Source organism: Chrysemys picta, chromosome 19, assembly GCF_011386835.1.
Source record: "Chrysemys picta bellii isolate R12L10 chromosome 19, ASM1138683v2, whole genome shotgun sequence".
NCBI classification, from domain to species: domain Eukaryota; kingdom Metazoa; phylum Chordata; order Testudines; family Emydidae; genus Chrysemys; species Chrysemys picta.
This window is the reverse complement of record NC_088809.1, coordinates 11,974,348-11,996,533: the sequence shown is the minus strand read 5'-3', so window position 1 is coordinate 11,996,533 and position 22,186 is coordinate 11,974,348. Positions and strand designations below refer to the sequence as shown.

Here is a 22,186-nt window from a genome sequence, read left to right as displayed (position 1 = left end):
CACTCCCCCCGGGGGCTGTGGGTGGCTCATGGGGGCGTTAGACGGGTGCAGCGAGGGGACTGTGTGTGACTCACGGGGGGGGGGTTAGACGGGGCAGCGGGGGGGCTGAGCGTCGCTCACAGGGAGGGGGGTTAGACGGGGGTAGCGGGGGGGCTGTGCGTGGCTCACAGGGAGGGGGAGTTAGACGGGGGGGTAGCGGGGCGGCTGTGCGTGGCTCACAGGGGGAGTTAGACGGGTGCAGCGGGGGGGGGCTGTGCGTGGCTCACAGGAAGGGGGGTTAGACAGGGCAGCGGGGGGGGGCTGTGCGCGGCTCACAGGGAGGGGGGTTAGACAGGGCTGCGGGGGGGGGGCTGTGCGCGGCTCACAGGGAGGGGGGTTAGACAGGGCTGCGGGGGGGGGGCTGTGCGCGGCTCACAGGGAGGGGGGTTAGACAGGGCTGCGGGGGGGGGGGCTGTGCGCGGCTCACAGGGAGGGGGGTTAGACAGGGCAGCGGGGGGGCTGTGCGTGGCTCACAAGAAGGGAGGTTAGACGGGGGTAGCGGGGGGGCTGTGCGTGGCTCACGGGGGGTAGACGAGGGGCAGCGGGGGGGGGGGGGCTGTGCGTGGCTCACAGGGGGGGTTAGACGGGGCAGCCGGGGAGGCTGTGCGTGGCTCACAGGGGGGTAGACGACGGGCAGCGGGCGGGGCTGTGCGTGGCTCACAGGGAGGCAGGGTTAGACAGGGGTAGCGGGGTGGGGGGGCTGTGCGTGGCTCACGGGGGGTAGACGAGGGGCAGCGGGGGGGCTGTGCGTGGCTCACAGGAAGGGAGGGTTAGATGGGGGCAGGGGGGGCTGTGCGTGGCTCACAGGGAGGGGGAGTTAGACGGGGGCAGCGGGGGGGGGCTGTGCGTGGCTCACAGGGGAGTAGACGAGAGGCAGCGGGGGGGCTGTGCGTGGCTCACAGGAAGGGAGGGTTAGACGGGGCAGCGGGGGGGGGGGCTGTGCGTGGCTCACAGGGGAGTAGACGAGAGGCAGCGGGGGGGCTGTGCGTGGCTCACAGGAAGGGAGGGTTAGACGGGGCAGCGGGGGGGGGCTGTGCGTGGCTCACAGGGGAGTAGACGAGAGGCAGCGGGGGGGGGGTTGTGCGTGGCTCACAGGGAAGGGGAGTTAGACGGGGGCAGCGTGGGGGGCTGTGCGTGGCTCACAGGGAGGGGGGGTAGACGAGGGGCAGCGGGGGGGGCTGTGCGTGGCTCACAGGAAGGGGAGTTAGACGGGGGCAGCGGGGGGGGGCTGTGCGTGGCTCACAGGGAGGGGGGATAGATGAGGGGCAGCGAGGGGGGGCTGTGCGTGGCTCACAGGAAGGGGAGTTAGACGGAGGGGGGGGGGCTGTGCGTGGCTCACGGGGGGGGCTGTGCGTGGCTCACAGGGAGGGGGGATAGACGAGGGGCAGCGAGGGGGGGCTGTGCGTGGCTCACAGGAAGGGGAGTTAGACGGGGGCAGCGGGGGGGGCTGTGCGTGGCTCACAGGGAGGGGGGTTAGACGGAGGCAGCGGGGGGGGCTGTGCGTGGCTCACAGGGAGGGGGGTTAGACGGGGCAGCGGGGGGGGCTGTGCGTGGCTCACAGGGAGGGGGGTTAGACGGGGCAGCGGGGGGGGGCTGTGCGTGGCTCACAGGGAGGGGGGTTAGACGGGGCAGCGGGGGGGGCTCCCTCTGGTGGCGGGGCGCTGTGCCCAGCAGGGCGAGGCAGCGGCCCCGGCACTGAGGTCACCGCGGTGCAATCAGGCGGGGGGGCTGGTCCGGCCGGTATATTTAAACCTCCCTCTGCAGCCAGGTCCCTCTCACTCGCTCGCTGCCCTCCGCTGCCGCTGCGCTGGGCTCAGACCCCCGCCCCACGGACCATGGCCCCGCCGTGCCTGAGACCCCTGCTGAGGTTCAAGTCCTTCGTCGTCCTCTTCTGCACCCCGCTGCTGCTGCTGGCGCTGCCCCTGCTCATCCCCACCAAGGTAAGCGGCTGGCGGGGGGGGAGTCCGGATCGCTAGGAGCTGTCGCCTGGGGACCGGCCAGCCCGGGGTGTGTGTGAATGCATAGCTCACTTTTCGCTGCTAGCACAGTCCCGCTTTCTCCGGTTTCCTTCCGGGAGAGCCCCCCATCCCCTTTGTTAATTGCACCAGCGATGCCCAAGGGGATGCTGGAGTCTAGTGCTGAACATCTGCTGGCTCCCCCATTTCAGCGAGCGCTATGGGGGCTCCCCCGGGGCTGCTCCTTGCCCATGCCCGCAAAGCCACACAGGGCTGGCAGGGACTTCAGATGGGGCCAGGACCACGACCCGGCTGGGGCCACGTTTTCGGAAGCGCTCAGCACCCAGCATCAATTGAGGAGACCAATGCTGCATGCATCCCTTCCACCGCCAGCCAGGACATCTGGCCAGGGGTGTGCTCACTAAGGGGATGCCGGCTCCCAAGTTACCTCACAGTCCCTGAGTTACTGCAGCCTTTCATTCACTGGAAGGACAATGCATGGATTTCTGCCCAGAAATCTGGAGAGGGATTTGTTTAAATAATTCCAATCAGCTGACTCAAACATTTCAAATGGGGGGGGGGGGTTGTGTTTTTTACCTTTTACTTCCTGAAATGTAGTTCCTCTTTGGGTGACCAGGTTAGTAAATGTCAAGTTTTAAGGACTAGATTAGGATCACTTGCAGGGTAATCCTTAAACAAGCAAAGGCATTTATGTCCGAGGCTATAGCTCTGTCTAAGGCAGTCAATGTTACAAAAAGAGCCTCTGAAGTAGAATGAATGCAGTCACTGGGGGGTTATAAGAAACCCCTCAGTGCCCGGATCTGGGTCACCCACAGACTCAAACATGAAACATGCCATTTTTACCTTTATAGTCTTACAACTTTGATACCACAAAGACATTGTTTCAAGTTTAGGCCCATGTATGTTGATTTTTGTTAGAAGCATCCACCTTCTAGTGGTTAGACTCCTGGCTTTACCACTGACTTGCTTTGGTGACACCTCTGTGCCTCAGTTTCCCCCATCTATAAAATGGGCATAACACAGGCATGTTATAAGGTTTGAGATTTGTAAAGTGCTTTGAGATCCTCTCATGAAAATCTATGTAGGTGCACACCATTATTATTAACTTGGTGCAGTGAGAAGTAAAACATTGTGCCCGATGATTCAGCGCTGTTGTACCCTGGTGTAATTTGATTTCAGTGGAATTATGCCAGTGCAGAGCTGGAGTAAGACCACGGAGGATCAGGCCTTTTATCTTTTTTTGTCTCTTTGGTAAAATTTGAAACCCATGTTTGCAGCAAATATTATAGTCTGGCATAGCTTTTTAGGGTCTGTTCTAATAATAATGTTACAACTATTCATTTGTGATTGACCTACATTGCTCGGCATATTTTAAACTTCAGAAAAACCTCAGGCATGTTTGTCAACAAAAATGCCACCCCTTCTGGTTTACCTGTCTAATAACAGCCCTGGCTTTTGGTCAGCTCGAGAGACTCCAGTGGAAGAGAAATTCCTATGAGTTGGGAGGTGTGTGTGTGGACTTCAGAGATGTGGTTTAAAGATTAAAAGCTCTAGATAGATGGCAAATATTGTAGGATCAATGCCAAAGCTTGTGATAGGGCGGTGGTATGCAGGAGTAGCAATGCAGACTTCAATAAAGAAGTTTGTAATTATAAAATTTATAATTTAATGAGAGTCTAGTGAGGTATTTTGTATTCAGCTGAAACATTGTGTCATCTTAACAGGAGTTTACAGGATTGCATAACAGTTTACTAGAATTCATCAATGATCACTTTCACAACTGCCCTCCAAGAGGACAGATTGTTATGTTTTTTGTCCCTGTTCAAAGAAGCAAAATCAACATTCTGCAGTTGTTAGTGTTAATCGTGACTATATTTTTCTAACCTTAGTGCTTGCTTTTCAGTTTTCTAAACCGGACTGTGCTTGAATTGCCTGTGTCTATAAGAGTTAATTTATAAGCATTGTTGTCTTTTTGAACTTTAAGTAAATTATTTACTCCACATTCTAAATAACCAGTGCTTTTATTGTGACATTTGTTCAAGAGTAATATTCTCCTTCAGACCCTCAGAGCTGTTTCTATTTTTCACACCATGGCCAAATGCAATCACATATGATAAATTCTAACACTTAGCTACTGCCGCAAAACCTAGAATCACATTATAAAGTCATAGAAACCCTAATTAAGTCTCTTCCCTTGATATTTCTCCTGTATTCTAGCCTATGCAGAATTGTTCCTTACAGAGCATACTCAGTAAATAACTTCCTTCTAAGATGATAAACATTTCCAATTACTTCTAAATAACATGTTCTGCTCATATAAAGAGCTTCTCAGCAAAAATAAGCAACACATGCCGGCTTATAAAAACACCTTACAGCACATTTGTGAATATCAACTTCCTGCCTGTTTGTTTTGCGCCCCCCTCCCAATCCTTAAGACCCAACAAACAGTTATTTCAAACACAAGCAAATTGTGAACTATGGAGCATTTACACCTGAGCCAAAATAATGTTTACAGTCAGTTAATGAATACTTACTTCTCATAAGAAAATTGAATTTACAAAGCCTAGCATCGCTAGGCTATAAAAATGTCTCAACAACAGTTTAACTGGACGTGTTTAGACATTTCTAATCCAGACAACCCTAGGGTTACCAGATAGCAACTGTGAAAAAATGTGATGGGGATGGGGGGTAATAGGCACCTATATAAGAAAAAGTTCCAAAAAACGTGACTGTCCCTTTAAAAACAGGACATCTGGTCACCCTAGACAATCCCCATGTTAAGAAAACATTATAATTTCAGAGAAATAGTTTAATACCTATAATATAATGATCCTCAGTCAGATGAAAGATTTTCAAGTGACTACTAGTGATTTTTGGTACCTCAATTGTCAGGTTTCCAACCTGAGACACCTTAAGGAGGCCTGATGTTCAGAAAGTCAGCATCTGCCCTGTGAAAATCAGGCCCCTTTTAAGTGTCTTAAGATGAGCACCTAAAAACAGACATCCAAAATCATGAATTGCTTCTAAACATCTTGGCTAGTAGGCATGGAAGCTCCTGCTTGAATCAAATGCCAATTGAAAGCTGAACATTTAAGTTAGCCATATGTTTGCATTTCTATGGAAATTCTGGTTTTTCCACACCCTAAGCTTTGGCCTGAAGTCCTCGTGCATTTAAAACACCCCTAGCTTTGCCCGTGCATTGTTTTCCACGCCGGGCTTTAGGATGTGATGTGAATGTTCACTTAAGCTAGTTTCTGAGTAACTGGTTGAGTTGTAAAGATCAAATGTCTCTTTCAGGATTTGGCTTCTTGTGGAGATGGGTCTGGATCCAATTAAATCCAATGGGGAGTTGAAGGTATTCGGCACCACTCAGGATCAGGCCCAAAATTCACTTTGGGAGTGAAATCCTGGCCCCATTGAAGTCTGTGGGAAAACTTCGATTGAGTACATTTTTACCTTTAAAATTTACCAGATTGCACCAGCTGGGTGTCTAAGAATATTTTCTTGGAGAAGAAGAAAACAACACTCCTATTAAAAAGCTCTTTTCCCTCCCCTAAGAGACCACTTGATTAGAGCACTGCCATTTATATCCTGGGATCTACTGGGGGACCCTGTGCATTCAGCTACTCACTTGATTTCCTGTGCTTAAACCCTTGTTTGCTTGTATTCCAGGAGGCCAAATGTGGCTATGTCATCATCCTTATGGCTGTGTACTGGTGCACAGAGGTCATCCCATTGGCTATCACAGCTCTCCTGCCTGCTATATTATTTCCTATGTTTGGAATCCTGGAGTCGAAAAAGGTAAGAATTTATTCTAGGTCAGCCTCGATTTAAGCATAAACTTCAGGGGCCCAGACCAGACTAGACCAGCATACTCCAATGCACCAATATTTCTGTGCCTATCACATTCGCTGAGTTGCTTTTCATCATGAAGGTAGCACTGATAATATCACCTTGTGTGGTTTACACTGCTGCCCCTAAGTTCTGGTGCAGGTAAGGATCTGGTTAGATTTCATCTCTGTACCGGTTTTATTGAGAAGATTTGAGCTGGAATGAGACTTTTAACAGTCAAATCCTGGAAGCAAGTTTTTAAAATTACATTCTAGCAATCGCATGCAGTGTAGCTGTGTCAGTCCCAGGATATTAGAGATACAAGGTGGGTGAAGTAATGTCTTTTATTGGACCAACTTCTGCTGGTGAGAGAGACAAGTTTTCCAGCCAGACATGTGGCTTGAACGCTTGTCTCTCTCACCGACAGAAGTTGGTCCAATAAAAGATATTATCTCACCCACCTTGTCGTTCTAGCTATCAACATCCCCCCATCAGTATACATTGGACATAGGATTCTTTTTTTACTTCCTACTCTTAATGGTCATGTGGTGTTGCTGTATGCTGTTAAATGACCACTGTGCTCTACCCTAGAGGTGGCTGCACTTTGTGGTGAGTGAAGGGATTCCTCCGTATATAGTTTGTAAAGTGCTTTGAGATGAAATGTACAACATAAATCTGATTGCTTTCTGCAAATTATTATTTATATTACAATAGCACCTGAAGGCACCCATCAAATTTGGGGAACCATTGTGCCAGGTGCTGTATAAACACATGGTAAGTGGTAGTCCTATATCTGAGGGGCTTCCAATCTAAACACACAAGATGGATGGGGAAACAGAAGCACAGAGAAGTGAAGTGACTTGCCTAAGGTCACACAGGCAGTTCCTGGCAGAGCCTAGACCAGAACCCAGGCCTCCTGGTCTGGGACTCCGTGCCCTATCCCCTGGAGACACTGTCTTTTTAGAACAAACTGTACTGCTTTTTGTAAGGAATTGTTGCCTTTCATAGTGAAAAAAGGTGTGCTGCTGGACTCGTATTGGAATCTCACACCTTAACATCCATCCCCCTAAACCTCTTTCACATGCCAACCTCAATATTCAGCAAACAAACTTGATGGTGAAATTCTGCAGAAAGATACAAAACCAGCTACATGGTGTGGATTGTGTCCTTCTGTAGTAGCTGGTCCAAATAGAGGAGAACAACCAACTACTGCTGCCATCCGTGGAGTTATTGTTACAGTGGTAGAGATCTGTGCTTTGGTGCTGAAACTCCTGAGTTCAGACTTCTGAAAAGCCAAGGGATCATGTCAAAAGCAACTCCTGATCAGGGACTGACACTTTGGGAGATCTCAGATGCTTGAGACAAGATACTTTTAGCAGGGGATGTATGTAACGTGCTGCCAAAGAGTTTGCTGTGTCCTCCTTTAGTAGCTGATTCTCATAGAAGATAACAACCTACTACTTTTGCCAGCTAATGGGCATACTACTTGAGCTGGAGTGGTGGAAGTCTGTGATTTGGTTCTGAAAGTGCTGAGTTCAGTCCCTGCTGATGATCTATTAGGGGTAGGATTATGGGTCTGATTTTTAGAGGTACCAAGTGACCATCTGGGCCTTAACTTCTCTGAGAATCAGACAGCATACATGCAATACTTAGAGCTACTATACTTCTTACAGTACGTGTCAGCAGTTATTTATATTTCATTAGCATCTAGTGGCCCCAACCATCAGGGCCCCTTTGCACTAGGCGCTGTGCAAACCAGATAAGAGACAGCCCCTGCCCAAAGTAGCTCAGCATCTAAATAGACAAATGGAATTGAGAAAATGTACAAGGCAGCGGAAGTGGAAAAAGGGCCAGAGTACCTTGGCTGTTGACAAATCCAGCCACCCACTTGTGACGCGGACACTGACAGGCAGTTCCTCTCATTGCAGGTGTGTATGCAGTACTTGAAGGACACCAATATGCTGTTTGTCGGGGGGCTGGTTGTGGCAGTAGCCGTGGAACACTGGAATTTGCACAAACGCATTGCACTGAGGGTCCTGCTGATCGTCGGAGTGAAGCCCCCACTGTAAGAGGCCCTGTTACCCCTGCCTTCTATCGGTCTGTGATCAGGAGCAACCAAGCTTAGCAGAAGTGTCTTCAGATGCCAGGAGACTAGGGGGAGAGTGTGAGAACTGAGTCACACAGAATGAAGGCTACAAAAGCCTCAGTTGTTTCGCTTGCTCTAGGAAGGGCGTCCAGCGGTTGTGTATGCCTGCAGGAATGATGCAATGTTTGAAAGCCCAGGATGGCTGGAAAGGAAGACACTCATCATTCCGCTTCCACTGAAGTCAATGGGAGTCTTTCTGTTGAATTAATGGGAGCTTGGTTCTTTTCTGCTTTAATCTATACAGGTTCTTTTATTACACGCATCACTATAGTATCTGCTCAGGCCCTTCGTGCCTCAGTCAGTGTGGGTTTCAAGTGCCCAGTTAAGCTCCTAACGCTAAGTGTTCAAGGGGGCTAAGTCATTTTCCGACCTGACCTGACCCCTCCCACAAACCTGAGTCAGTGCCACCATGGGTCAGCAGGGTGGTAGCTGCATGCACCGGCGGCTGCATGCTCTGCTCCTGCCGGCTGCCACCCGCTGCTGTGCTGGTTGTGCTGCAGAGTAAGAGGTGCTGGACTCCTCAGCTCATGTGGCAGCTGAGAGGAGCAGGTCATGCAGCCACCGCCATGCCAACCCCACAGGCAGGAGGAGAAGACCTGACCCAGGCCTGGGTCAGGAGTTTTCCCACCTGACCTGCCCCAGACCCGACACAGGTAATCAGGTCCCGGCAGGTTCAGGTGTGAAGGGCTCTAGAACAGATCTTGTAAGTGTGTGGCTGAATGCCCTGATAGCCTGTTAAGGCTCAGACCCTGCCCACCTCCCACCCCCCTGGCTCTTAAGTCTCGCAGAATTGTTGTGTAGGGGAGGCAGGCAATGGAGAGATCATCCAGGGGGACTGAGCCCAGCCTGTCGGCTGGGGGGCTGCCTTCCAGGGCAGCTCCTTCTTTGTCTGCACAGAGGGGACAGATGGCAAATGTATGAGCCCCAGAAGGGGCAAGGACATCCCCAGGGGGACCAGGACAGCATATGAGGAGTGCAGGAGTAACAGCTGCTACTAAAGCCATGGGCAGTAATAGTGGCAGTGGCGGTGCTGCTCAGTCCGGGGGGTGGTGGGGATGGTTTTATTCCCCTGACACCAGCAGAGATCATTTGTGCAAATCCCCTGTGCTCAAGACACCAGGATTTGGCCCCAGTATTTAATCAGCATATCAGTGATCCCGAGATCCCTGTTGCCCTTTTCATGAATGCCAAAACCCCGCACCCTGCTCCAGCATAGCAGAGAGGACGCCGTAAGTGGCGCCCATTCTATGGCTTATTAACTCTGGTGGTAACGTTAGTGAGGGAGCGGCCGAGACCACAGCTGGTCCGTGTTAGCCAGGATCCACCGTGCAAGTCGAGCTCACAATATCAGAGACTGCAATTTTCCAGATTTCCAACAATAATCAGAAGAGAGGAAGGCAACCTCGCTTGTGGTTCGCTGTTGTGAAATGGCTTTTTTACGCTGGCTAAATGATAGGTGCTTCCAACAAGGGCGTACATGACAACGGAGTTACTCACAGGGAGTTGCGTGGGGCTAACTACTCTGCTGGAGTGACTCCAATGAAAGCAATGAAGCTGCACCAGCCAAAAATTGGGCAATGGTTTCCTTTCCTGGAACAGGTAGTACGCTCCAGAGTGGGGCCTGCTGTACAGGGTTGCCTGGAAGTAGATTGCGCTGGGTGGAAAACCCAGAAAAGCTTTCATGGTTATTTTTCTTTCCTTCCCTCTGTTTCTCCACGTGCAGCCTGATGCTGGGCTTTATGGGAGTCACCGCCTTCTTGTCCATGTGGATAAGCAACACAGCCACTACCGCCATGATGGTCCCTATTGTCCAGGCTGTCTTGGATCAGATGAACAGCACAGAGCAGGACCTGACGATTACGGACCAGCCTAATGGGCAAGTGAATTCAGCGATCGAGCTGGAGGAGAAGAACACAATGAGCCTGACGTCGGTGCAGGGTAAGGGACCTCCGAGCAGGCCTAATCAGAGTCTGTTTCAATTGCTATATAAAAGCCTGATTCAGAGCCTGCTGACTTCAGTGAAAAGACTTGTACCGATGTCACTGGGCTTTGGCCCAGGCCCTAAGAAAGCCAGGAGCGTTCTTATCCAGAAAGAAACCCATTAAATACATGAAGGCCCAAATTTTCAAAGATGTCCCCCAGTTCTGGGTGCCTCCCAGCTTTGGGTGCTCAGCTCTCGAAAGCTAGGGCTTAATTTTCAACTGTGCCAAACACCCCCTCGACCTCACTGGATGTTCAGAGCCTCTGAAAATTACAACCAATAGGTAACATTTTCAAAAGCCCCTAAATGACTTAGGAGCCTAAGTCCCATTTTCAAAAGTGACTTTGGCACTGTGGAGCCTAAGTGTCATTGAGAGTCAGTGGGATTTAGACTCTTAAGTCATTGAGGCACATCTGAAAACTTTACCCCCTCTCTTTTTGTTTTGTCCTTGATCGGTGGCTGTTCCTTTATCAAGCAAGTTGTGGGGGAAATGATTAAATAATGAAAAACTGGCCGAGCATCGACTGAACAGGAGCTGCAGCTGGTACCTGCACCCCCGTGAAATGTATTCTCACCCTCATGGGGATTCTTTGCCTCTCTTTCTTTGTATTTTGGGAATTTCTGAGACCCTGATCCTGCAATAGGCAGGATTTTTTCTGCATAGGCAGAACCTTGCACCCTTACTGAGTCCTAATGTCTTCGCAGGCACAGAGGACCACCCATGCAGGGGTCATTGTAGGATCAGGACCTAAAGTGCTTTTCAGGGGAGGAAGGACAGTCTACTCTAGGGGGTAGGGCACAAGACTGGGACTCAAGAAACCTGAATTTAATTAATTAGAAAGTGAATCGGCCCCAGATTCTCTGTCTGACGTCGGGTAAGTCACTTAATCTCCCCCATGCCTCAGTTCCTCATCTGCAAAATGGGGTTAGTACTTCCCTGCCTCCCAAGGGAGTTGGGAGGGTAAGATCCATGAATGATTGTGAGGTGCTCAGATACTGTGTTGATGCCTACACAGATTACACTTGGCGCTTTGTAATAATGCTGCCCATTTCTATTTTCAGAGCTGTTGTAATGGCAATAGATTTTCTTTTTGTGTTCAGTGATACACTATTAATAGGGGTGCTGAATAATAATAAAAAAATTCTACCCCTCTACTGTGGGGTCAGTTGCTCTCAGTTTCCATGGTGATTTTATGCAGTCCAACAACATAACGTGTTTCCAAATTAGGCCCTCATCCAAAAGAAGCAACAGGATGGGCACGATATTACTAGAGCAAATACAGGTCTGATGTAAGCAGACACAACTGCATTGATCTTAGTGGTTATACCAAGAATGAATTGGCTCCTATGTTTTCTCTGGATATATTGGAAGCCTCCAATGTTAGTTGTGGGTTTCTGTCCTGGTATTTGAATAGCACCATTACTGTAATATCTGAGCACCTCCCAGATATTAATGAATTTACCTCACAACTCCTCTTTGTGGTAGGGAAGTATTGTTACCCTCATTACACAGAGCAGGAAACTGAGGCACAGCGGGTATGTCTACACTGTATTGTAAACCAGGTCTGTGTGTTTCCAAGCCCATGCTTGAGAGTCCACGCTACATTGTAAGCCTAGGTTTACAATGGCTGGACGCAAGTCACACAGCCACACTAACACGTCGATTCTCCACTACACAGACCTTCTGACTTGGGTCTGCAGCTTGACCTTTATTCACTGTAGAATGGCAGGGCTTGGACCAGAGTCACAGTGGAGCTTGGCCTTTGACCTACCCCCACTAGCAGGGTCGTAGGACCTGGGTCCTGAGCACTTGCCGACCCCAGTCAGATTGATTTGTGTGTAGACGGAAGGGGCGTTTGGGCTCAAACCTGAGTCGGAGCCCGGGCTTATCATGCAGTGTAGACATACCCAGAGAGGCAAAACAACTTTCCCAAGCTCTCACAGAACGTCTGTGGCAGAGCCAGGAATCAAGCCCTGATTTCTAGAGTCCCAATTCAGTGCCACAGCCACAGGACCATCCTCCCTTCTTTTTGCCATAAGTATCATTATAAGACAATATGAGGACATAATCAACATAGCTTGGCATTCATTAAAATAAGAGGCATAGACAAATTGCAGCACCAAGCACATTGCCCCTGTTCTGAGCTTTTGGTCTCCACTGCAAGTTCATATTTGTTATTTCCAGTCATAGGTAATGGTGACGTTCCTGAGGAACCCAGAGCTCTTGGTGACAGGGAAGTGAAGAAACGCATCAGTAAGGGGATGACGCTATGTGTGTGCTATGCTGCTAGTATTGGAGGAACTGCAACGCTCACTGGAACGGGGCCAAACCTGGTTTTGAAAGGCCAGATGAATCAGTAAGTTGTTCTTGCCATTTCTCCTTCAGCCTCTTAAATGGGCTCACTCTCCTTTTTGACAACTGAAAGTCTTAGTTGGTGGCTGCTGATGTTGGCTTTAAGAGTTACCTGTTTATATGTCAAAATGAATAATGTATATGACGTGCTTTGCCTCCTCATCTTCTGCTCCAGCACAAATGGGTAGTTAGAGCTCTAAATCAACGTTTCCCAGCCTGTCATTGTAGCCCACTGGGGCTATGTCTACATTACATTGTAAACCCAGGTCTGTGGGACCTGGGCTTGTGGACCTGGTGTTTCCAAGCCTGTGCTTGAAGTGTCCACACTGCATTGTAAAGCTGAGCTCGCAATTCCTGCACCAGGTCTCACAGCTGTGCTAACGCATCCATACTGCTCTACGCACACCTTCTGACTTGGGTCTGCAGCTTGAGCTGTGTCCAGACTGCAAAATGACAGGGTTTGGACCCAAGTCACAGCAGGACTCGGGCTCTGACCTACCCCCCTGGCAGGGTCCTAGGACCTGGGTCCTGAGGGCTTGCTGACCTGAGTCAAACTGATTTATGTGTGGATGGAAGGGGGACTTGGGCTCAAACGTGAGTCAGAGCCCAGAATTAATGTACAATTTAGACATACCCTGGGAGTCTTTGGAGTGGCTGCTGGTGGACTGCAGAGAACAGATTGGTCACATGGTGCTGGCTCCTCCTTGTTTCCATCTATAATGGAACGAATGGGAAGGGGAAATGCAATGAGAAACCGGAGACTGTGATTAACTCTTTTCATAATGGACAAAACGTAAAAAAGCCAGCTAAAATACAGTAAATATTTCTGTAATATGATTTCTCCATGTAAGCAGTTGCTGTAGAAGCCACCTGGATGTTATGGAAGAGGAGAGGTGGCATCTACAAGATGCTCTTTCTCTGTTAAGATGTTGTCTTTGACTATGCAATAGTTTGGGAACCCCTGATCTTAGTGCTACAGTCTCTGTAGGGGAAATTCCAGTAGACTCCACTGCTATCCTTCAACTGATTTCTGCTGGAGAACCAGTAGCCCCAGCAGGTAGTAGACCAATAGGTTTCAAAAATCCATCCGGCCCAAATGGAACCAGTAGAAAATGTGCAACTGATATTTCAATAGAGTCACATCCACAACTGACTGTGAATGCAAAATTCCAGGCACAAAGTTAGACTGTTTTTTCAAAATGTGTCCTAACTCTTTAGAAACTAAGAGCCAAACCTAGGTCCCATCAAAGCAAATGGAAGTTTTGTTATTGGTTTCAATAGAAGCAGGATCATGCCCTAAATCCCTATCTTCTTGAAGATCCCCTTCGTTCTAAAGAGTTAGGGGAAGGGAATGCTGAAAGCACAGGGGGTTGAGCAGACTTGTTGCAAGCAGAATATTTCCCCAAGTTTTTGATAGGGCACCTGTGGGTCTTTAAACTGCGCTTATGTCATATGGGTCCAAAATAGACAAACACAAGTTATTTGGGCTCAATAAATGGGTAACTGGATGAAATGTAATGGGCTATGATATGCAGGTATTCAGACTAGATGATCTAATGGTCCATTGTAGCCTTAAGCTCTATGAATTATGAAAAATAGCAACATGGGCTGCTGTGTGCAATTAATGTAAACCATTCTATAAAGAACAGTGGAAAGTTCAGTCAAGGCATTTAGGGTACAGTCTGAAGTCCATGAGAGCCTTTCCACTGACTTCAATTGGCTTTGGATGAGACCCTTATGGGTGAGCAATGGATGAGCCCTGAGGCTCTTGTATTATTCCAATTAGCACATATAGAAGGGAGAATATACTCCAATGGTTTGACCTTGGTACAGAAACCATTGTTTTCTCTCCTCAGACTGTTCCCTGAAAATGGTGATGTCTTGAATTTTGCTTCCTGGTTTGGATTTGCGTTTCCTAATATGATTCTGATGTTGACGTTATCTTGGTTTTGGCTCCAGTTTTCATTCATGGGGTTCAAGTAAGTATAAAAATATAATGTTATGGGCCAGATCCTCAGCAGGTGTGAATCTGGCCCTCTTGGTTTGTCTTTTTATCATCAGGTACATGTTCCTGAGATTATATGATGGCTAGGTCTGCAATCTGGAAGAAAAGTACTGTATAGACAAGGAATGACATACGTCCCATAACATTGTATCTTAGTAGAAACTTCACATATCTAAAACCGTCTGTGGTGAGATTGAATTGTGCTTGTTACAACCACATTTGTAATTAGTGTTTATTTTCCAGTAGAACTTAGAGGCCACAACTGAGATTGAGGCCCCATTGTGCCAGGCACTGTACACACACTTAGTGAGAGACAGTCCCTACCACAAAGAGGTTACAATCTAACTAGGTGAGGTGAAACAGAGGCATAGAGAGGTGATGTGATTTGCCCAAGGTCACACAGTAGATCTGTGGCAGAGCCAAGAACAAAATCTAGCTTTCCTGACTCCCAGTGCAGTGCCTGGCCCCCAGACCGCACATCTCAGCAAGAGATGGTAACCAGTGGCAGCTATGTGCAAAGGATAAGTCAGATGTTGTTCACTTTATAACATGCTAGGCAGTAGCTAACATAGTTCTGTGCTTCACATGGCAAGTGTCAAAGTGGATTCACTGGTAATTTTCGCTTGCAAGCAAATATTTACAACTTTTTTTTTTTTTTTTTTTTTTAAGTTTTAGGAAAACATGGGGCTGCGGGATGGAGAGAACTGACAAAGAGAAAGCCGCTCTCAATGTGCTCAAGGCAGAGCTCCGGAAACTAGGCTCCATCTCCTTTGCTGAATTCAATGTCCTCATGCTCTTCATTCTACTGATTCTCCTGTGGTTTAGCAGAGACCCAGGCTTCATTCCTGGCTGGGCCACCTTCCTCTTCAATAAAGATAAAGAGTAAGTTTGAATCCTGCAGTGTTTTGACTGACTTAGTAATACTTTATTTGGCTCTACTCCCGTTTGATCCTTAGGGGCCTTTAATTCAGATCCTGTATCAAGTTACACATGGAAGTTGTTGGACAGGTCTGATTTCTAGTTCTCATTTGTTGCACCGCACCAAACCAACAGATAATTGATAATCTCTGCTCTAAAGAGGCACAGCTGGTGAGGGTGCCGCAGCCTAAGACTGGCATAGCCAATGTGAGGGGAATTTATGCTGTTTGTGTCTCAATCCAATTTGTTTATTCATTTCTATTAGCCCTTCAATTTTAAAATCAGATTGAACATCATTTTAATATGCAGTAATGTCATCTGCAAAGGAGAATCTGTCCGGCACTCACAAGGAAATTGACTCAGTGATTTGATAGGCTTCTCCATCTTCCTCCTATGCGCCTAACCTTGCACCCAGGTTTTAAAGGGAAACATAATTAAGAGCATTTCTTGCCACATCCCACCTATGCTACAGTGTTTGAATTCATCTGGCTTCCTGTCGAGAAGTGTCTTTACTCATCTCACATGCACCAGTCTCACCTGCGAGCTGATGATGATTGGTCACCTGCAGCTGTTTGTTTGTTTGTTATTCTTTTATTTATTTGTATTGTGGTAGCACCTAGGAGTCCCAATCACTCCACTGTGCTAGGTGCTGCACAAACATAGAACAAAAAGGCTGCCCTTACCTCAAAGAACTCACTAGCGAAGGTCACAATTCCAATCTCTAGAGACTAGTGTTTAGGATTTTTTTTTTTTTTACACTTGAAAACTTTCTACATAAATGAATAAAGAGAAAAATGCGTCAACTACACTAAATACAATATATGTATGAGTGAGACACTTTTCTTTGAAATATGAAGGAAACATGTTAAATATCTATGCCCTCGGTGTTGTTTTGAGGATTTGGTATTTGCTACAGTATAACATTTTTAAAAGTACATGAGTGACTTCGGAGCCTAAATCCATTTTCAAAAGTGATTTAGGACCTCCCAGCTTAGAAGCCTAAGGGTAGGTCTACACTGCAATTGGAGGTGTGATTGCACCATGGGTAGATATATGTGAGCCAACTTTAATCTAACTAGCTTGGGTATCAATAGCAGTGAAGCCAAAATAGCTTGGACTTGGGCACAGTCTAACTGCCTGAGTAAGTACCCATGTACAACATGTGTTGCAGTCACACCACTGATTGCAGAGTGGATGCACACTAAGTCCCATTGACTTTTAATGAGACTTAGGGCTTGTCTACACTTACCGTGGATCGACACTGCGGTGATCAATCCACCATGGGTCGATTTAGCGGGTCTAGTGAAGACTTGCTAAATCGACTGCCAATTGCTCTACTACTGTCGACTCCGGTACTCCACTAGAACGAGAAGCATAAGGTAAGTCGATGGGAGAAACTTGCAATACTCTAGATACTGCAATAAGTCGACCTAAGCTTATTCATGTAGCTGGAGTTGCGTAACTTAGCTTGACTTAACTCCATAGTGTAGTCCTGCCCTTAGACTTTACTGCCCAAGTCACTCTTGAAAATGGGACTTCAGCTCTTTAGCCACTTAGTCTGTAAAGGAAATATTTTCAAACGGCCTAAATCCAAGCAGGGTTCTGTTCCTGGCATTCATTCAACCTTTGGCAAGTTAATTAGCATCCCGTGCCTCAGTTTTCCTTGGATACAAGGAGGATGATAACACTTCCCTACTTAACAGAAGTGTGGTAGAGAAGACACTTGGAGATCTTTCAATGGAAGGCATTGCAAAGTGATATTAAGTAAGATGATGCAAATGTGGCTATGTGGAGTTTTGCTAGTCTGGATAGCAGAATCTGCAATATCAGGGTACAAAATATTGCTACATTCTTAAAGACCGAATAGAGAGATTGTACAGACAAAAGTAAATAGGACTTATGGTTACCATGTACTGGGACAATGGGGTGTGTGTGTGTGTGTGTGCTGGATGGATGCCATGTACTGGGACAATAGTACACATGCTGGAGGCATGCCATGTTTTGAGACAATGGCGTACCATATTCTAACCTGCCCTCTGCTTTTTCTTTTAGGTACGTTACTGATGCCAGTGTAGCTCTCTTTGTTGCACTACTACTGTTTGTAGTTCCTGCCACTAAACCCAAATTCAACTGCTGTAGTCGAAATAACTTTAGCCCTGAACAGAACAGAGAAGGTAATGGAAAGAGAAATTGACAATATTGATGCTTGACTTGGAGCTTGTCCAGCTTTATGATTCTGTGGTGAGATCACAACTCACCGTGCTGAGATTGTGAAGCCATTTCTCAGCTCCAGCTGACGGGGCTGGAAGAAGCACTCCTTTGTGACTTAGGGCTTGTCTGCAGGAATCATTAGCATGCGGCAGACTCGGGTGTAAATCTACCCTAGGCCAGCCTGCCACACACTGTCTGTGTGGACCCTGCTGCGGCATGCTAAAAGTTCCCTAGTATACACTGTCCTACTCCTGTTTCAAAGCAGAGTAGATCAGAGTGCACAGCGGAACTTTCAGTGTGTGTCCATATGAAGCCTGGGGACAGTGAGTGTGCGAAAGGCTAGTGCAAGGCAGATTCACACTCCAGCTTGCTGCGAACTAAGTGTTTGTATAGACAAGCCCTTAGTGTGTGCAGTTCCTGGGAGCTAATCCCACTTCTTAGTTACTGCTGGCACTTGACCATAACCCTTGTATATCACTTATCAGAGGGGTAGCCGTGTTAGTCTGGATCTGTAAAAAGCAACAAAGAGTCCTGTGGCACCTTAAAGACTAACAGATGTATTGGAGCATAAGCTTTCGTGGGTGAATACATGCATCTGACGAAGTGGGCATTCACCCACGAAAGTTTATGCTCCAATACATCGGTTAGTCTTTAAGGTGCCACAGGACTGTTTGTTGCTTTTTGTATATCACTGTGCACCTGAAATGGGCACTTTTCTCACTAGCATGCCTGTCCTGGGCTATCACGTACACTGTGTGTCATTGGGCTCTAGTGCTTCCTTTGCCCTGGGGTGGTAGCTACAGTAAGTGCACATCTGAGTATACAGCCTTGAACGAAGTCAGTGTCTTCACCTCCTCCCAGCATTCTTTGCTCTGCTTTTATCTTTTTAGTGATGAAAGAGCCCTTTTTCCCAGCCCCGTTGCTAGACTGGAAGGTAGTTCAGAGGAAGCTGCCCTGGAACATCGTGCTGCTGCTAGGAGGAGGCTTCGCCTTGGCCAGTGGAAGCGATGTATGTCCTCACCTCTATCTGCCATTGAGTCTCAGGGTGACCTTTCTGCTCTGCTTTCTGGTCCCTTGTTAGTAGTAACAGGTCCAAACCGAACCAGCATCTGAACCAGTGCTTAATTTGTGCCAGGGCTTGCCATGGGGGGAGGGATAGCTCAGTGATTTGAGCATTGGCCTGCTAAATCCAGGGTTGTGAGTTCAATCCTTGAGGGGGCCATTTAGGGATCTGGGACAAAAATCTGTATGGGGATTGGTCCTGCTTTGAGCAGGGGGTTAGACTAGATGACCTCCTGAGGTTCCTTCCAACCCTGATATTCTATGATTCTATGGCCGAGCCCCAGCACCTCTGGGCCTGGCAGTTCAGAGCCCTGGCAACTCTAGGCCTGGCAGTTCAAAGTTCTGGCACCTCTGGGCTTGCTGGCTCAGTTATGAATGTAAAAAACTTGTTTGAGAGACGGCATCTCTTTCATTACAAATTAAGCACTGATTTGGACAGTAACTTGAACAATTTAGCAGCTCAGCCCGTTCTCTATTTATTAGCATAATTGCTGTCTGGTTAGGATGGGCGTGCCTCAGGGATTGAACTCCAGGAATTCAAGTGCTTAACTCCTGCTTCTCCAAAACACCTGAGCCTCCAGAATCTGCAATATTGACAGGAAATCTTCCTTGAGGTTTCCTTAGTGCAAATAGCAGGAGAGCGGCCTTCCTTGTTGTATATTGTCACTCCCAGATCCACTCCTGGCCAGACAACAGAAGTGCAGCAATGTATCTAAGCGTTTCAGAGCTGTTTTGGGTTTGTTTAGAAGGGATGTGAATCTAGGGTTACCATATTTTGTGCCTCCAAATGGAGGACACTCCACGGCCCCTGGCCCCGCCCCCAGCCCCGCCCAACCCCTCCCCCTCCCCAAAGTCTCCGCCCCCTCCCCTGCTTCCCACGAATATTTGATTCGCGGGAAGCCTGAAGCAGGTAAGGGGGGTGTGGGGGGAGGAGGCGCGGCCCAGGCTGGCCCCCCGGCGTTCCCAGCCTGGGTCAGCTGGGGCCCTGGGGTGCCGGCCCCGGCCGACCACCCCCGGCCCGCCCAGCACTGCCGGTGTAGCACCGACCCCCGGCGGCCCGGCGCACCCCCCGGCTCCCGGCCCCGCGGGCCCGGCTGACCCGGCTCCCCGCCGGCCCCCCGGCCCGGCTGACCTCCCGATTTTCCCGGACATGCCCGGCTTTTGGGGATTTCCCCCCGGACGGGGATTTGAGCCCCCAAAAGCCAGACATGTCCGGGAAAATCCGGACGTATGGTAACCCTAGTGAATCCTCATACTGCAGGGCATAAAGCAAACATTTACTGAAGGGATTAAGGAAGCAGCTAGGTGAGGTGAAACAGAGGCATAGAGAGCAGCGGTTCTCAAACTTTAGCAACCCAAGGACCCCCATTTTGATTTTAAAAAGTTTTTGGATCCCCCAAAGCCCCCCGCTCATTCCATCCCCCCTCCCTCCATCGCTCGCACTTCCCCACCCTCACTCACTTTCACCAGGCTGGGGCAGGGGGTTGGAGTGCAGGAGGGGTTGTAGGCTCTGGGAGGGAGTTTGGGTGCAGGAGGGAGTGAGGGGTGTGGGCTCTGACTGGGAGGGAGTTTGGGTGTGGGAGGGGGTGCAAGCTCTGGGCTGGAGCAGGGGTTGGGGTGTGGGATGCGGGCTCCAGCCGGGTGGCACCTATCGCGGACTCCAGTTTGAGAAACGCTGCATGAGGGGGTTTCTTGAACCTTTCTTTGAAGTGTCTGGTAGTGACTGACATCAGAGATAGGACATAGGACTCACTGGACCACTACTCTGATCCAATGTTCCTAACTTCAATTCAGCTCTAGAAATAGGCAAGGATTTGCAAGAATCCTGGCTCCATTAAAATTGTTTCACGCACCCCTGTTGAGATGGGTCTGAATCAGAACCCCCAGATCCCCAAACTGCCAAGCTTTGAGGAAGTTCACATCCATCTCCCAAACTTTGTGGCTGGGCTGTTCTTAAATGATGGGCCAAACCAAAGCCCTGGATTGGAACATTGCCCAGATGGTGGTTTTGGACTGCATAGCAGAAAACTTTTGTAAGACACTGGAGTTCATCTCTGATAGTATTCATGAAGGAAAACACAATCATTCAATTGAGTACCTTCAGAAGCCTTAGCAATTCTTTCAATGATTCCTCTGACATTCATTAAATGTCTGCAGTTGTGTGGCTTCCTTAGTCTCTGGTATAACTCAGTATTGAACTTCTACTTGGCAAAAATGTAAGTTCTTTCCGACCAGAATGAGAGAAAATAAATCTGACTTAATTTCCAACTGGCAGGGAATCTCCTTTATTATTATTATTACTATTTTTTAAGAAAGATCACATTACGTGTTCTATAAATGACCTAGTTTGTTTGCTCTTGAATGAGCTAACCACTAATATCGATGGCCTGTTTTCATATGTGTATTTGGATCTGGCAATACATTACATGCAATATGAGCTACTATGGATGGCCTAGAGTTCTGTGTCTTACTGAATTGCCCCTCTTGATTTTGTCAGGCTTCTGGTCTGTCGAAATGGCTAGGTGATCAGATGACCCCATTGCACGCTGTCCCACCATGGGCCATCGCAGTGATACTTTCACTTGTTATTGCTGTCTTCACCGAATGCACCAGTAATGTAGCTACAGCCACCCTCTTTCTACCTGTCTTTGCGTCCTTGGTAAGATTTTTTTCTTATTGGGTTTTCTCACTGCTGATCTGGAAAATTGACTTAAAAATCAAGGAAAATGGATAAAGTCTTTAAAAATGGAGCAATACCACATTTAGTGTCATGAGCCAAGGGACTTTATATGCAAATAGGGTTACTCCGGAAAGCATCTAGCAAACAACCCATCAGATAGCAAAGCTGGCTCTAGTGCTGGTGTGGGGAAAAAGGCCAGACTTGCAGCCCTGGAGTCCTTTATTTATCCACAGGATAGGTATCAAACAGGCAGCGGCACTGTAGACTTCCCTGGCACTGCCCTGCCACTGTGCATCAACCTTGATGGTCCAACTCCTGGAATGAGAAAGTAATTCAGCCTCCTTGGCTCCTCTCCTGAGATTGCCTATCAGGAGGCCAGTTAATGCCAACTGCAATGGTGGTTTGTGTGATGTGGGCACTTGTCCACTGGAAAGTGGACTGAGCCACCAACTCATTTAAAATAGTTTACCCTACACCAGTCACCAAAGATTTTTGGTCACTTGAGCTGTATTCAGCCAGCAGCCTGGAGGTTAAAAGTTCTATCTTGCATTCCCCCCATGTGCTAGGCAGTCCCCACCAAAAACATTTCACCTCTTTAGTCTCTCATTCAGGGGAGCATCACTGAAGTCAATAGACTCTAAACACAAGCTTAAAATTAAGCACATGTGACGTCCGTAACCATATGCATATGCTTCAGTGCCATTGAAGCCAATAGGGATAGACTTTAGCATGCCATAAATGCTTTCCTGCCTTAGAGAGGGGCAAGTTTAGTACTGAGGGCTTGGTTTTTCCATTGCCTTGCGCCTTGTGTGCTCATTTACCCCAGTGCAAAGTGAGTACAAAACGTGTGTAAAGCCCCACCATTCTGAGTTTAACATTTTACCCCCACTTTGCACAGGTGCAAATGATGACCCAAGGTGTAGGGCAATGGAGCCTCGAGCCGTGAATGTATATAGTTGGTGAAACACTTTAGGATCCCTTGGG

The 22,186-nt window shown here is 48.2% G+C and overlaps 1 protein-coding gene across 2 annotated transcripts in view; it reads left to right on the top strand.

Moving 5' to 3' along the window:
• Positions 1–22,186, top strand: part of SLC13A5 (solute carrier family 13 member 5) — a 56,085-nt gene that overhangs the window by 26,090 nt on the left and 7,809 nt on the right. Inside the window, exons 2-11 of one of the 2 annotated variants that reach the window (XM_005298923.4) lie at positions 1,804–1,979; positions 5,688–5,816; positions 7,775–7,911; positions 9,716–9,930; positions 12,159–12,330; positions 14,183–14,305; positions 15,001–15,213; positions 17,302–17,423; positions 18,351–18,469; positions 21,020–21,181. In XM_005298923.4, coding sequence (XP_005298980.3) covers positions 1,875–1,979; positions 5,688–5,816; positions 7,775–7,911; positions 9,716–9,930; positions 12,159–12,330; positions 14,183–14,305; positions 15,001–15,213; positions 17,302–17,423; positions 18,351–18,469; positions 21,020–21,181 — 1,497 coding nt within the window. In that variant the 5' untranslated portion in view covers positions 1,804–1,874. Of the gene's footprint in view, positions 1–1,803; positions 1,980–5,687; positions 5,817–7,774; positions 7,912–9,715; positions 9,931–12,158; positions 12,331–14,182; positions 14,306–15,000; positions 15,214–17,301; positions 17,424–18,350; positions 18,470–21,019; positions 21,182–22,186 lie in introns of those variants that run through there. The other variant, XM_065573012.1, reaches the window with a different exon arrangement.